The sequence below is a fragment of the Elephantulus edwardii genome, unplaced genomic scaffold (assembly GCF_000299155.1).
Source record: "Elephantulus edwardii isolate Elephantulus edwardi_28Jun2011 unplaced genomic scaffold, EleEdw1.0 scaffold00280, whole genome shotgun sequence".
NCBI lineage: Eukaryota > Metazoa > Chordata > Mammalia > Macroscelidea > Macroscelididae > Elephantulus > Elephantulus edwardii.
The window spans coordinates 2,148,148-2,164,404 of NW_006400030.1; the positions used below are offsets into that span (position 1 = coordinate 2,148,148).

At 44.8% G+C, this 16,257-nt stretch overlaps 1 protein-coding gene across 1 annotated transcript in view; it reads right to left on the reverse strand.

The window, feature by feature from the left end:
• Window positions 1–4,881: 4,881 nt before the first annotated feature.
• Window positions 4,882–16,257, reverse strand: part of LOC102865765 (myomegalin-like) — a 37,035-nt gene continuing 25,659 nt past the window's right edge. The window contains exons 11-16 of the mRNA XM_006900335.1: window positions 15,830–16,069; window positions 12,514–12,627; window positions 11,745–11,971; window positions 8,948–9,091; window positions 7,064–7,202; window positions 4,882–5,027 (exon numbers count right to left, since the gene is read on the reverse strand). Coding sequence (XP_006900397.1) covers window positions 4,882–5,027; window positions 7,064–7,202; window positions 8,948–9,091; window positions 11,745–11,971; window positions 12,514–12,627; window positions 15,830–16,069 — 1,010 coding nt within the window. The remainder of the gene's footprint in view (window positions 5,028–7,063; window positions 7,203–8,947; window positions 9,092–11,744; window positions 11,972–12,513; window positions 12,628–15,829; window positions 16,070–16,257) is intronic.

Here is a 16,257-nt window from a genome sequence, read left to right on the forward strand (position 1 = left end):
ACAACAACAATAACAACAAGTCTTTCCAAGACATGAGCTGGTACAACACAAACTTCTGTCAAATACAACTAGTCTTGTATCCAAACATCATGCACTGTTAATACCTTGATGGCAGCAGTGCACCTACCCACTCCCACCTCAGCCCTACTTGTTTGTGCATGGTATTTAGACATCTAGAAGAGTGTGAATCCGAAAAGGGAGAAGAGGAAACAGCATTAATGCCTGGCTTGGATGAGGTCAGCCAAAGTTGTGCAGAGAAAGCCTGAACATATCATTGGTACAACTCCAAGCAGAATTGATATTCTTTAATAGGAACATCTGGTGAAAGCCCATGATGGGGTCTTCATCGGTCTGGAGCTGGCCCACAACCATTCTGAGGATGCAGCTCTCTCGCGTGGGCAGATGGTCCTGTGACGTGATGCTGTGCTGGATTTTTCTGGAATGGAAGGCTAGACAATTTCTCCACAGCAGCGGCTTACTCCTGGTACTATTGCCCTTCCCACATAAGGCATGGCTTGTCAGTGTAAATTGTGCTAGTTGGACTCTGTCATTATCAAATAACTGGTAGTAATGCTGAATGAAGCTGCATCCAATATGTTCTCAATGATCTCCCATTGTGGAGTGTCACCCAGCCTCTGTGAGACCCGAGGGGTTGGCACGATGGTGGCAGTGGTGGCAGCAACCCAACGCAGTCTTCTCCATACCTTTTAAATCTATATGTGGAAAAGATTGTCCAGGAGGTTGGACTTCATGAGGAAGAATGTGGCTTCAGAATTGGATAATGACTCACCAACAACCTGCATTATACTGATGACACACAAGCTTGCTTGCTGAAACTGAGGAGGGCTTGAAGCATTTGCTGCAGAAGGTCAAAGATTGCAGCCTTCAATATGGACTGCATTTCAATATCAAGAAAACCAAGATCCTAACCACTGGGCCAATATCATGGCAGATGGAGAAAGAATTGAGGTTGTTAATGATTTCATCTTGTGGATCTACAATTAACACTTTTGGCACCAGCATTCAGAAAGTCAAAAGACAAATTGCATTGGGAAAATCTATTCTAGAGGATCTCTCCAGAATGCTAAGAGCATGTCAGTTTAGAGACTAAGGGGTGCCTGATCCAGGCCATGGTCTTCTCAGTTGCTTGCTATGCATCTGAAAACTGGACATCGGGGAACTGGACACTGAATAAGGATGACAGAAGAAGAATCAATACTTGTGAGTTGTGCTAGAGAAGAGTATTGATCATACAATGGACTGCCAAGAAAACAAACAGGTTTATCCTGGAGAGAGTGAAAGCAGTTTGTTTTTTAGAGGCTAGGATTTTGAAGCTCTGTCTCATGTTGTCAGGAGGGACCAGTCCCTGGAGAAGGACACCTTGCTTGTAAGAGTAGAGGGTCAGCAGGTTAGCACAGAAGAGGAAGACTCTGGATGAGATGGATTGATGCAGTGACTGTGGCAATGCAGTCAGGTGTGTCAGAGACAGTTAGGTTGGTTAAGGATAGGGCAAGGTTCAGATCCATTGTTTATGAATAGTGTTGACAGGAGTTGTAGTTGACTCAAGGACTTTTCCTAAGAAATATCTTAGGATCTTGATACCATTTTTTTAATGTAATGTTGTTGTTGTTGTTATGTGCCATCGAGTCGCTTGCGACTCATAGCGACCCTATGTACAACATCCCTAAGCTCTGCTCTGTCCTGTGCCAATCACATCGTCTCTGATACACCCGTCCCCATTACCCCAGTCACTGAATCAATCCACCTCATAGGGGGCCTTCCCCTTCTGAACTGTCCCTCCACTCTACCAAGCATGATGTCCCTCTCCAAGGACCTGTCCCTCCTTGCAACAAGTCCAAAGTATGTTAGACGGAGCCTTAGAATCCTTGTCTCCAAGGAGCAGCCCGGTTTGACCCTTTGCAGGATGAATCTGTTTTCCTCGCAGTCCATAGTACCCTCAATACTCTTCTCCAGCACCACAGCTCAAAAGCGTCAATTCTCCTTCTATCCTCCTTAGTCATTGTCCAACTCTCTGATGCATAACAGGTGATAGCAAAGAACATGGCCTGTATCAGACACACCTTAGTCTCCAAAGAGACACCATTGCTCTTCAGTACTTTGCAGAGGTCCCTAACAGCAGGCTTTCCCATGGCAATACGTCTTCTAATTTCCTGGCTACTGGTGCCGAGAGTGTTGACTGTGGAGCCAAGCAAACTGAAGCTGTGAACAATCTCAATCTCTTCACCATCCATCCTGATGCTGCCAGTTGGTCCACTGGTGAGAATCTTTGTCTTCTTGACATTGAGCCTCAATCCATATTGTAGCAAGCGCTTCAGGTCCTCCTCAGTTTCAGCAAGCAGGGTTGTATCATCTGCATATCGCAGATTGTTGATTGATCTTCAACTAATCTTGACCTCACATTTCTCCTCATAGAGTCCAGCCTCCTGGATAATCTGTTCTGCATACAGGTTTAAAAGGTATGGAGACAGGACACATCCCTGGCATATACCCTTCGCAATTTTGAACCATGTAGTCTTTCCTTGCTCTGTTCTGACGACTGCCTCTTGGTACCAGTAGAGGTTTTTCATTAGCACGATCAAGTGTTCTGGTATTCCCAATTCTTCTCAGAGTCAGCCACAGTTTGTTATGATCCACACAGTCAAACGCCTTTGCATCACCAAGTTGTGCCAAGAAATCTGGAGAACAACCACTTGGCCAACTGACTGGAAGAGATCTATATTTGTTCCCATTTCAAAGAAGGGTGACCCAACAGAGTGTGGAAACTATAGAACAATCTCATTGATTTCACATGCAAGCAAGGTTCTACTGAAGATTATCCAAAAACGACTAGAACAGCACATCAGCAGAGAACTGCCAGAAGTCCAGGCTGGGTTTAGAAGGGGTTGTGGTACTAGGGATATTGTAGCTAATGTTATATGGATCTTGGCTGAAAGCATGGAGTCCCAGAGGAATGTCTATCTGTGTTTCATTGACTATGCAAAGGTGTTTGACTGTGTGGATCTGTGTTTTACAGAATGGCCATTATAATTTTTTTCCAATAAGAAGCTCTTAATTAGGGCTTAACAAACTTAAAGTTTTAATAAAATATTATAATACAGTATGTTTTAATTTGCGATCTACCACTTACCTGCATAAGAATAACCTGTGATACTTATGCAGGTACATACACACATTCTAGACTCAAACCAGGCAGCTCTGGTGACCTAGTGGTAAGGAGCTGCTCTGCCAAACCAAAAGTGTATGGTTCAAATCCACCAGCTTTTCCACTAGAGAAAGATGGGAAATTTGTTCCTGTGTGATTTACAGCCTCTGAAAACCTACTATTTACAGCCTACTAAAACCTACTATGAGTTGGTTCTGATGCAACAGTACATAACAACAAGAGTCTCTGCATAGGCTCAGTGGCCCATTGGCCCTTCATCTTTATGACAACAGTCATAGAACAGGGTTCAGATATTTTGTTGATAGGGTTGCTATGAGTCGTATATAACTAGATGGCTCCCACAAGTGACCCATGGATCAGTTCCAACACACTGAAAAGTATTTGATACGATATAGGCTAAAAGTAATCTAGTAGCCTAGTGGGTAAGGAGATGTGCTCCCAACCCACAGGCAGGTGTTTAAAATCCACCAGCTGCTCTGAGGAAGAAAGATGGGTAATCTCCACCCATTTGATTTACAGCCTTTGCAAACCCATGGAGATTCAGCTATGAGTCAGTTCCAACTCAGTTGCACATAACAACAACCTAGCATATGTTTAAATCTGGGGTGTCTATTTTCCCCTACAAAATCCTGAACCTCCAATCTTGTTTAGCAGCCAACCCCTTTACCTATTTGCAGAAGAGGGGTTCTTCACAGGGGTTCCTCACTAAAATCAAGAACCAAAGAGGCAAACAGTCTCTTAGATTTCCACTTCAAACAGTAGACTGTGAGCTTCTTCGCAACCATTTGTCTTTCCTCTTCTTATTACTTAGATCAGGGACTGGTACAGAAAAGGGAAACAAAACCAGACAACGAAAAACCATTTCTTTTTACACATCTTACTTTAATAGCCACTGAAACACTGACTTCCTCTCATCGACCCTGTCCACCAGTTACATTGACCTTCGATGAGTCACTATAGCAACATATATAAATATCTATTGTACATTTATACACACACCCAAACATCCTACAAGCACTGTGAGGATACAAACTAGGCTGTAGCACAACCAGGGCCTCTCATTTGCCACTTAAAGAAGTTTAGGTTTGCTTCCCACGAGACTTTGAATGGGCTTGTTCTGGCCGTCAGTCCCCTGGGTCCCCAGAGGGGAGTTACGGTGACAAAAGGGGACAGATTATTTAAAGTGTGGTTAGTACCATCTGGATATCATAAAGAAAGGAAATAAGAGACATGTTCTCAGCATGAGTTGGCCTCTACAACATCACTGCTTTTATCACGTGGTCTTGGAGTGCCTGGGTGCTGACTGAGGCCACCCTGACCACAGAGCAGCCCCGGCTGGGAGTGGGCTGCGAACAGGGCTCACACAGCCTCTGCCAGGCCTTGTCCATTGGCCCCAGCACCCAGCACTGTGCCCACAGAACCACTGAGGCACATGAATAGTTCATAGGAAGCAGGATGCTATTTCTCCTGAGTGGAGCATCTGAGGATGGGTGCTGAGGCAACAAACTTGTCTGTAGCTCGTTCCAAATGTCATGAACGCTGTTTAGAAGCAGTGTCACAAGGTCCTGCATGCAAACTAGGTGTGTCGGGCCTGGCGCTGGGTAAGGGGGTTTTGGCTAATGGTGTTCTTTAACTGTCCCACCAAGACACATTTCTGACTCTTTCCGGACCCTCCAGAAATAAGGCCTTGGCCCTCCTCAGTAGATAGGTAGCTGAGTTAAAGGGGGGCACGCCCACCCTTCCTGCTGTTTTAAGGATCTCTGGTGACTTCGTTTCTTGCATGGCTCCTGGAAGGCAAGGGTCATAAGACTGGAGTGCATGGCAGGGCCCGTAGAGATTTCACCTGGAGACAGAAGGAGAAGAAATGAGAAGTGGCAGAGCTAAGTGAGTCGTATGTCAGGGCTGTCAGGGTTTTGAAGGAGGCTGCAGTGAGCACTAAAGTGGAGTCAGGGCCAGGAGCACGGTGACAGCCTGTTAAGAGAATGAGCTCAAGGGATGCACTACAGCCTTGGGGGGCGGCTAGCATCCCGGGTTAGAGAAAGGGCTTCCCCCGCCTCATGCTGGTGATGACTCTGCTCAGAGCTGCTGAAGATAAGACTGCCGGGCCCACCACCACTGCTGCTCCTGGGCCCAGTCCACTTCGTCTGAAGCAAAACGATAGTCTCTGCCACCACCCAGGAAAAGAAGTGCTTAGCATGAACATGCACACATGAAACCAGCCTGTTGTGGGAAGAGGGGCCAGTTTGCACAAAATCCTGCTACATTTCTGTCCCATCTCCCTTCATGAGGAGAGGGAGAGGCTGAGTCAGCAAGGCTTCAGATCAGCTATGTCTACTTTGCCCTTTCCAAATGGAGACAAGGACTCACAGAGGTGAAAGTGCCAGCCAAAGCCACACAGCCAGTTAGTGACCAGCCCGAGTGGGAACCCAGGCCTCAGGCCCTTTCCACTGTCCTGTGAGAGTCGGGAGGAAAGCTCCCAGCAGGGATGGAGGCTGTTGGGTTACCTTTTCTGGGGCAGGAGTAAGGCTTTACAGAAGAAATCTTGTAAGTGTTCATCTAAAAAGGCTCAGGAAAGGAAGGAACCAGCAGAGAAAAAGAAAAGGGAATTAGGAAAGAAGCAATTTTTTAAAAAAAAAGATAAAAAGGCCCAGCCCATTCTCACGCTGTAGACATCAATAATGTCAGGAGTTACAATTTGGGAATATTTCTAGGATTCTGATCAGTTGCTATAGTAAAGTTTTAAACTCAAGGTAAAAGTCAGGGTTTCTGACTTTATAGTCAATTCAAACATCTCAAGTTCTTCTTCAAAATATTTGCCAAGGAATGCCTATGATATTTTATAACTAAATGCAGGAAATGCTGAGCATATATGTAAAATCTTTCCCCGTGAGATCCAAGGCTTTTTAAAAGTAAATACCTTTTCACTCAATATGACCCAAAAGCTCTTATTTAATGTTTCTTTAAAAAACCAAAATCCAACAAAGTACCAAATTGTTGCTGTCAAATCAATAGCGCAAGGTAAAATCAATTTGTTAGGAGGCACTTTGTTTTTAACTTCCTTTCCAATAGCAGAGAACACAGCACACATGAGGGGTTTGGGGTCTCTTTCCTGAATGTGAAGTCTGACTCCTCTCTGTCCTGTGACCCCAAGGATCAGCTGAACTTCACTCCTCTTCCTTTTGACCAGGTATTAAAAAAAGGGGACATTAGAACAGAAAGCAAAGAAGATGAGGACAATAGACAGTGGGGAGATGGGCCAGGGAAGGGGCTGACTCTGGGGAGGACTGAGATGGAAACAGAAGGATGGAGTTGAGGACTGTGACCCTCAAAGTGACAGAGCCTCCTGGAGGTCAGAGGCACAGGACCCCCGCAGCCTCTGATGACAGAGGGTAGTAGTTTGGGTGACTCTGTGGCTCTGACTGGTGTAATAGTTGCCTTACCTCTAAATTAGTCCTTGCCTTCTTTAAAACATCATGTGTCCTGGTCACTGAAATAGCAGAAGCGCAACAAAGCATTAACGGCTTGGCCCACATTTGCCTGTGTAAGAATTTCTTTCTATAGTGTTTCTTTCTGACCACTCAGCTTGGTCTCTCACTCACCCTGATCATCCCCACCTCCCTGCATCCACAGTTACTGTATTTCACAATCACCATATATAACTTGCCAGTACAAACAACTCACACACACACATAACACAGCATGTACAGGAAACCGAGGTGTGAGGAGGACGGATAGTTGTCAGTGCTGTGCAACTACACTTTGGATGTATAAAATGTGGCACTGATGACATGGGGATTGGGGAATGTCACACCATTAGCCCTCCCCCTGACACCCTCCCAGTCCCTCAACAGGCCATGCCCCTGGGCCCCGGACACCTACGTTGGCTGAAGATAAACTGCTCCATGCTCTCCTTCTGCTGGTTGGCAGTCTTCAGCTGCTCAGTCGTGCTCTGAAGGAGGCTCTCATGTTTGGAGAGTTTGGTTCTCAGCTCCAGAAGTTCCCTTTTCATTGACTCTCCCTGGGGACGAGGGACAGGGTCACCATCACAGCCTAAAGTGCCATCCTATGCTCTTTATAATTCAAAGGAGCTTCCTCCATCTTTTCTGCATCTTCTGCACTGAATTTCATTCCCTGGAATTTGCAAGCCCTCTGTTGTTGTTGTTGTTATGTGCCATTGAGTCGCCATAGCAACCCTAGATATAAAAGCTCTGAAGCCTGCCCTACCCTGAGCCAGTCTCACAGACTTCAACACACATCACCCGAGTTACTGTGTCAATCCATCTCATCCAGGGTTTTCCTCTCCTGCACTGTCCTTCCATCCTTCCAAGCATGATGTCCTTCTCCAATGACTTGTCCCTCCTGGCCACATGCCCAAAGTATATGAGATGGACCTTCAAAATTCTAGCCTCCAAGGAGTAACTTGGTTTCCCCCTCGCCAAGATAAACCTATTTGTTCTCTTGGCAGTCTATGGTGTGTTCAATATTCTTCTCCAGTGCCATGGCTCAAAGGCATCAATTCTTCTTTTGTTATGTTTAGTCATTGTCCAGCTTTGTGATACATAGAAAGTAATTGTGAAGACCACAGCCTGGATCAGGTGCACCTTAGTTTCTAGACTGACATCATTGCTCTTTAGCACTTTGGAAAGGTGACAGTAGACTTCCTCAGTTCAATTAATCTTTTGATTTCCTGACTGCTAGTACCAAGAATGTTGACTGTGGAGCTGGTGCAAAGTGATATTGAACAAGCCCTCTAACTGTTGACAATTATGACAAGAGCATTGAGTGGGAAAACAGAGCTCTAGAAGCACCCTGAGGATTAGCCCACGTCTTCACTTATGCTCTTGAGGAAAACTGGACTGCAGCCAGGGCTGAAGCTCCCTACCATGAACAGTTCAGCTTTAGTCCCGACGTCCTCAAACCACTTCTCACACAAGCGACCCTTGATAATTCAGGAATACTATGCCTCACTTGAGGACAATTTGCATGTCTACAAATATTTCTGCCAAATTGAAGATGGTAAAAAGCCTTCTCCCAGGAAAAAAAGTAGTTCCCTAAATTCTCTGAGACATATGTCTGGTGTTAGAAGGCCTGGAAAGGGGTCCTGGAATTGGCTTAGTCATCAGAAAGCCAGCCCGGGATCGACATGGGAGCACCGTGAGGAGACCGGCAAGTGTCAGCGGTGTGCTGGGGCTTCAGGGCAGTGCTAAAGCAGGGCCCAGCCTCATGGTGACATGCTGGGATCATATGTGACTACAGGGACCTGGGGACTGGAAGATGGAGGCAATAAAGCTTTAACATGGCTTTCATATCAGCTCAGGCAAATTTCAGAACATTAGAGACTGCTAGGGTTATTATGTGTCTGCCTTCTCCACATTCATTTGTTTTTTTCATTGATTTGGTATCCTAGGGAGCTCTGGTAGCCAAGTGGTAAGAAACTGCATTGCAATCCCAAAGGCATGCCATTCAAACCCACCAGCTTCTGCAGAGGAGAAAGATGGATAATCTCTTCCCATAGGGTTAAATGCCTCTGAAAACTCACTGGAAGGTCAGCTATAGGTCAGCTCTGACTTGGTGGCACACAACAACAAGGCTCGTGCAGGCAATAGGGGGAGGAGTCCAATCAGAACCACCCTGAGCACACCCGAGTGGGTCAGAGATCTCCATCCAGGGCCACTCCCACGGCAGTTTTCTCAAGGAAAGCTTCAGGACTGAGGGGAGAGGACAGTATCAGAGCTCAGTACAGGACACCAGCCTGATACTTACCACTTTGCTAGATGGAGCAGGGCTGCGGGTGTCTGGCAAGGCTGCTCGCCAGAACATGGTGAGGAGGGAGGCCGACTCCTCCAACATGTGGTGCAGGGCACGGGCACTGCTCCGGAGCTCCTGGGCATTCTCACTGCTCAGCACCTGGACAGGGAGCGGATGGACACACAGGGCTGAGAGGTCACTTTTTTCTGTCTCCTTCCTCATCCCAAGCATAGGGCTCAAGCTTCCTTCGGTGAAACATCAGTGGCGGTGGCGTATGCATGAACTTGGAACCCTTTCCAAACAGGAAACCCAGGATCGCCTATTGTAGTAGTGACTTCCCACTTGAAAGCACTTATTTGACTTAATCCCCATCCCCAAGCTCTCTCTTTACTCTTTCATCCAGTCTAAGACCTCCATTTTCATTTGTGCTGGCACCCTTGTCTCTTCCTTGAACCATATGAGCCGTGCCTTGGCTGAACTGGGTCATTTGTGTCTCCAAGCACTGAGGTGCTGCCCCTTCGCCTAGAATGCCATTCTCTACCTAGAGGATCTCTGTGGCCTAGTGGGTAGGTAATTATGCTACCAACCCAAAGACAAATGGTTCGAATGCATCAGCTTCTCTGTGGGAGAAAATCAATCTGCTCTGGTGTGATTTTGTCATTTTTGTTGGGTGCCGTCAAGTCGAACAAAAGATTTGAACTGTGCTCCGTCCTGCACCATCTTCACACTTCCTGACGCACAAGAGCTCATTGCAGCAGTCACCTTATCAATTCACATGGTTGAGGGTCTTCTCCTTCACCAACTCTCCACCCTTCCCAACATCATGTCCCTCTCCAAGGAATAGCACCTCCTAGCAACATATCCAAAGCATGTGAGGTGAAGCCTCATCATTCTTGCCTCCAAAGAGCACTCATGTCACACCCTCTCCAAGACATATCTGTTCTTTCTCTTGGCTGTCAGTCTCTTCTCCAACACCACAACTCTAAGGCATCAATTCTTTTTCTGTTATTCTTATTCATTGTCCAGGTCTCAGATGCATAGCTAGTAATCAGAAAAACTATGGCCTGAATCAGATGCACCTTAGTCCTCAAACTGACATCACTACTCCTCAATAATTTGGAAAGATCCCCAACTGCAGATTTTCCCAGTGCAATGCATCTCCTTATTTCCTGACTGATGGTACCAAGGGTGTTAATTGTGGATTCAAGTAAGATGAAGTTGTTGATAGTTTCAATCTCCTATTCATCCATCATGACACTGTCTATTGGTCTTGTAGTAAGAATTTTTGTTTTCTTGATATTGAGATGCAATCCATACTGAAGGCTGCATTCCTTGATCTTCTGCAACAAATACTTCAAGTCTTCCTCACTTTCAGCATGCAAGGTTGTGCCATCTGCGTAACACAAGTTATTAATGAGTCTCCCACCAGTCCTGAAGCCACATGCCTTTTCACAGAGCCCTGCTTCTCAGATAATTTGCTCAGAATATAGACTGAACAGGTATGGAGAGAGAACACAACCCTGACACACTCCCTTTCCAATTTCCCCTAAAAACCCCCTGAAGGGTCAGCTTTGAACAACAGTGATACTACCTAGAGAAGCTAATCAGCTTGAAAACTCAATTCCTTTTGATGCCTTCTGTTAAACTATGACTTTCCTTCCTTGATATAAAATAAACACATGTGTGTTTATGTCTTCCCAATACAAGGGTCATCTTCTGACACTATGCCTATTGCACCTCATTGTGTTCATTTACGTGAATGTGTATCTTCTCTGCTAGTGTAGCATCTCCTTGGAAGCAGAGACACATTCAAGCATCTCTCATGGCCTCAACAGCACAGCAACTGGAGCCCAGTATCTCTCAACAGGGATGTACTTTGAGAATCTGCTCAGACTGAACAAGGAGATGGCTGCCAGGTTTCTTGCGCCTTCACCACATGCAGACTGTTGGCATTAGGTACTGTAGAGTTGGCTCTGACCCATAACAGCCCTAAGCATAATACAACACAAATTTGTCCAGTCCTATGACATCCTTACAGCCCCTGCTGCCCTTATTAAGCCCATTGTTGTAGTCATTGTGTCAATTTATCTCATGGACGGTCTTCTTCTTTGTCTTCACCTCTGCTTTTCTAAAGATTATGTCTTTTTCCAAGGACTTACCCTTCCTGGTAACATGTCCAAAACGTACGAGTCAAAATGTCAACATCTTTGCCTGGATGCACCTCTCTCGGCTTCTGTCCATCTGGCTCAATGGTTTTATTCTGCCCACAGATGGATACGTGCCATTATGACAATGTTGTTATTGTTGTATACCTTTGAGTTGGAAGGGACTCACAGCTGACCCTCCAGCAGGTTTTTAGAGATAGTTAATTAGGCGGAAGCAGAATGCCCATCCTTCGCCCATGGAGCTCCTGATGGATTTAAACTATGTGCCTTTGGGATTGCAGCACCGCTTCTTACCACTAGGCCACCTGAGCTCCCTAATATGACAATAGATGATAGTAAACCACCAATGAATGCTAAAGCAGCACTGTATACACGTGGACACTTAACAAATGCTCTGCTGTGGATGATGGCAGTGGTACACAGGTGTTTCTATGGTACCAAGGGAACATGAAGTCAGCTCTATCAGGAACAGAATTGAGTTTACAGTGACAACAAAAGGTTAAGAAGAAAGCATCATTTGGGTTAAACAAAGGAGATCTCCACTATTGGAAGATGTAGAGGATGAAAGCAAAAGTGAGAGCAGAAAATAAAGTCAGAATAAAGGGCAAGCAGTTATGCATGCACCTCAGAACCACGCATGGCATTACCTCTGTGCCTTGAGCTTCAAGGCCAAGGAAGTTGCACGTTAATCTCATGAGAGATGTTATCTTTTTAACCAGCAGTTTGCCCTCCCCAATCTGCTGTTTCAGAGCACTGTAGTCATCGATGTGACCAATGACATGGCGACCATGCTTATTGGCAAAGGAGCCATCAGTGGCATCACCCTCCAGCTTGGGAGGGTCCTTTGTGACTGAAGAAGCATCGGAATCCACCTCTGTAAAACATAAACCCCCAGAAAAACAGAACCCAGTGTTATTCCTAAACATATCCTCAGTTCACTTCATTCCAAAAGACATCTCAAACCTGACAGATGTCAAGAGTACAGAGAAGTTTGCAAAGGTATTTTGGTTTCTACACTTTAATTTTTTTTTTCTGACATTATCTCATAGTGATAAAATTGCCAACATAAGACTATATTCTTATCTACAAAGGAAATATTCATTAAAGGGACTATTAACAAATAACATTTTTTTTCAGATAGAGAAGAAACAGATAAAACCATCAAACTTGATACAGAGAGGCCTATCAAGAATGGAGAGATGACAGTTTAATGACACAAAACTGAGCAATAGGAAAACCCTAGGAGGAAGAGGAATATCCTAGAAAGAGGGCCACAGAAGGTACAATGTGGGCTACAGGCTATGGAACACACAGAGAAGAATCTCCAAATTCAGATAATATGTACACAAAAACCAGAGGTGGCTTATATTGCTACTTCCATCATTAGCTTCTAGGTTCTTCAGTATTCATATTTACCATTTGTCCTATTGAAGATTGAAGTCTCTGAGCCAAGACCAGAGGATGAACTGGGGAAAACCAGAGCTGGAGAAGTCATGCCAACATCACGAACTGGAGGGGAAGACACAGAATCTAGGAAGGGAAGACCATGGTCGTTGTCAGGTACCCTGGAGTGCTCTGTCCATCACCCACATTCACAGCCTTAAGCTTGCCTCCAAAAGCAGCTTGACTCACTGCTTAAGTAAATATTACTCATATACCACAACCAAAAGAATTAGCATATAAATACCTTAATTTGGTTTGTTTCATTTCAGAGAAAGAAAAAAAAAAGTTGCTTTAATTGAAAAATATTCCAGGAGAAAACAATGTCTAGTTTGATACATTTTAGGTGTATTTTCTAAACCAAGTTTGGAATATAATTTTGCATGTAGTGTCTAACATGTTTTGTAACTAAATACGAATATGCATAAAGACACATATTAGATGCATTTAAAATATTAAATCAAAACTCAAATGGGTCAAGGGGTAGTTTACATTCAACATTCTATCATCATTCTGGTGAGCCGGGACCAGAAATTATTAACAGTGTGAGAAGAAAACATGACAGAAGCAGTGATGGGGGCCAGGAAGAACCTAAGAGAAGAATGGGAAAATGTCACAGAGAAGATGCCTTGGAGCCAGGTTTGTTGCTTGGGCTCTGTGTTGGGTGAGAATGAGGAGCAGTGTCTGAGCCAATGGGGTGGAGTCTTGGGAGGTGTCACAGAAAACGTGGGGACCAGGAAGAGAAGATGTGACTGAACTCGACAACCCCCATGGCCACCTCAGGCAGGGCAGGCCAGGCCCCCGACACGTGTCAGCAGCTTCTACTTGTGAAATGCTCTGCTTGGAGTTACATCAATGTGATCACATGCAAGTCACTTTCTTGTGACAAGCGAATTATTGTCTGATAAGTATGTATCTAGTTCAAAGAAAAAGAAGACTAAAGATTAACATGACCCGGGAAAAGCAGTCATGAGCAGTGACCGTCCCTGATTAGAATAAAATCGAGGATGTGGTCGTGGAAGTCAGTGGATCTGATGAGTCACTGGTGCATCCAAAGGAAAAGAAAACCAAAGGAAGAAGAAATGGAATGTATGGTGCTGAGGTGTAGAAAGAGCGTGAGTGTTCATGTTGAAACTTGCGGAAATACAATCATGAGAGATGTGCGGGTGAGAGGGAGAAAACTAGATAAGCATGCTGTCAGGAAGGCCAAGCAGGGGCACTGTTCTGAAAAGCTAAGAAAGGTCACACACAGAGTGAACCACTCTCAGAGGGCAACAGGGGTCGGGAGAGAGGGAGAGGTTGTTGTTATTGTTATAAGCCATCGAGTCGCTTGCAACTCATAGCGACCCTATGTACAACAGCCCTAAACTCCGCTCTGTCCTGTGCCAATCGCACTGTCTCTGACACTCCCATCCCAATTATCCCAGTCACTGAATCAATCCACTTCATAGAGGGCCTTCCTCTCCTGTGCTCTCCCTCCACCCTCCCAAGCATGATGTCCCTCTCCAGGAGTAGGCATTAAATAGATAAGTCAGGTGAGGCAATGGCAATCCACAAAAAGGATTGTTTAGGCATTGTACTTGATTAATGATGTTAATTAATGGCAATTCATGTTCTAAAACAAACTGTCTATGAATGATTGTACAAAAAACTAATATGATGTGTAAACCTTCACTCAAATAAAAGTCAATGAAAGAAAAAGAAAAGATAAGCAGGGAACAACTGCCCATATCTTTTAGGGACAGGAACACGTGGCTGCAGAGCTGAACATCTTGTGCATGAGGGAAAAGGAATCCAGGCTAAAGACTAGGAACAGATTGCAATGCTCAAACAGCGTGTGGTGGAAGGTAGAACACAGTCTGGGAATCAGAAGATGTGGTTCTCTCCCTGACTCCTACAAACCCTAGAAGGTCAGTCAACATCTTGAAATTTACATTTTCTCACTTGAAACACAGTGATCATAGAACTATCTCAGGTCAAATTATATCTTGGAGAACACTCAGTTAATTTGTGATCCACATTCTGAGCAATGCCTATTGTGCCAGGTACTTATAAGTAACGTCATGCAATGTTACAAAGAACCATACAGCCAGCCAGTTGCTTCTGAATTTATTCTGATTAATAGCAACCCCAAGAGTGTTTGAATAGAACTGTGTTCCATAAGGTTTTCAGGTGCTGATATTTCAGAAGTTGAATGTCAGGCCTTTCTTCCAAGGCACCTCTGGGTGGACTGGAACCTCCAACTTTTCAGGGAGTAGATAAGAATGATAAATATCTGCATCACCCAGGGACTCAAAAAAAGCCCATGCAAAGCATATATACATAGATTTTGTTGTTGCTGTTATGTCCAGTAGGTTTTCAGAGGCAGTAAATCACATGGGAGGAAACTATCTTTCACACACAGAGGAGCTAGTGTATTCAAACCTCAAGCTGTTCCATGGGCAGCACAATTCTTCACCATTGAGCCACCAGAGCACACATGCACTCGCGCTTGCTCTCTCGCGTGCGTGCGCTCTCTCTCTCTCTCTCTCTCTATCTATATATATACACACACATATACATACATAATTATATGTGCTGTTGGGTCAGAACTGACTCATATCTGACGCTCTAAGTGGGTTTTCAGAGGCAGTAAATCACATGGAAAGAGATAACCCATCTTGATAGATATGTAGATAGATAATCTCATCCACTTCCTAAACAACATGCCTCCGAAAACTCTATAACTATATGAACTTTGATAAATGTCAATAGTTGTAAAGGGGCTTCAGGCCTCTTGTTCATAGGGTCACTATGAGTCGTGCTTGACTCAAAGGCAATCACACACATGCACACACATCATCCTCAATTTTTTTTTAATTTTTATTACTTTTTTTTTTAATGTGTGTAAAATCAAATCAGATCTGACTGGTACAGGAGAAGATTGTCCCTCCTTCAGCAGAGCATCTGGTGGATTCGAACCTCACATCTCTGGGATTGCAGTGCAACTTCTTACCACTAGGCCACCAGAGCTCGCCACATCATCCTCATTTTAAAAATGTGGAAACCAAGGCTTAAAACTTTATAAGTTTAAATAACTTGCCAAGAAAAACAGCCCACTCCTGCTAAGCTCAGATTGCAGAGCCAGGTCTGACCCTACATCCCCAGCTCTCACTTAATGAGCTACATTAAAGTGTCTTCAAGTTCAGCATGACCCAAGATCATAGGAGATTCAAGACTGTCCCTTTTTCCTTAGACATCCCATCGAACTATCCCCTGGCCAAGTTCTTCCTCATTCTCTTCCCCTTCCTACCTTGGAAAAGTGGCTGCTTGTCCACAGGGTTAGTGTTAGCTGAGAAGTTCTGGGCCACAGAAGACGGACTGAGGTTGGCTTTGCCTGACCCACCATCCAGCTGTTGTTCCAGCTGCAACCGCAGACAGTTGTTCACCTGAATGCTCTGTTCCAGCTGCCCTCTCAAAGCTCGCACCTCTGCCACTAGCTGACTCAAGTCACTGCTCAAGGGGACTTGGTGGCAGGCATCCCAGTTGTAAGCTGAAAGAAGAGAGGGGTCTGATAGTATTTGTCCATATAGACACAAACGGCACATCAAAGCGTTTGTCAGAACACACTCACTAACATCTCTTTCTTCTGGGGACCACACTGTATCATCAGGGTTGTGGGCAATATACAATGGGAACACTCTGTGACAGAGATGGTATGATTTCTGTGAGGGGAATGAG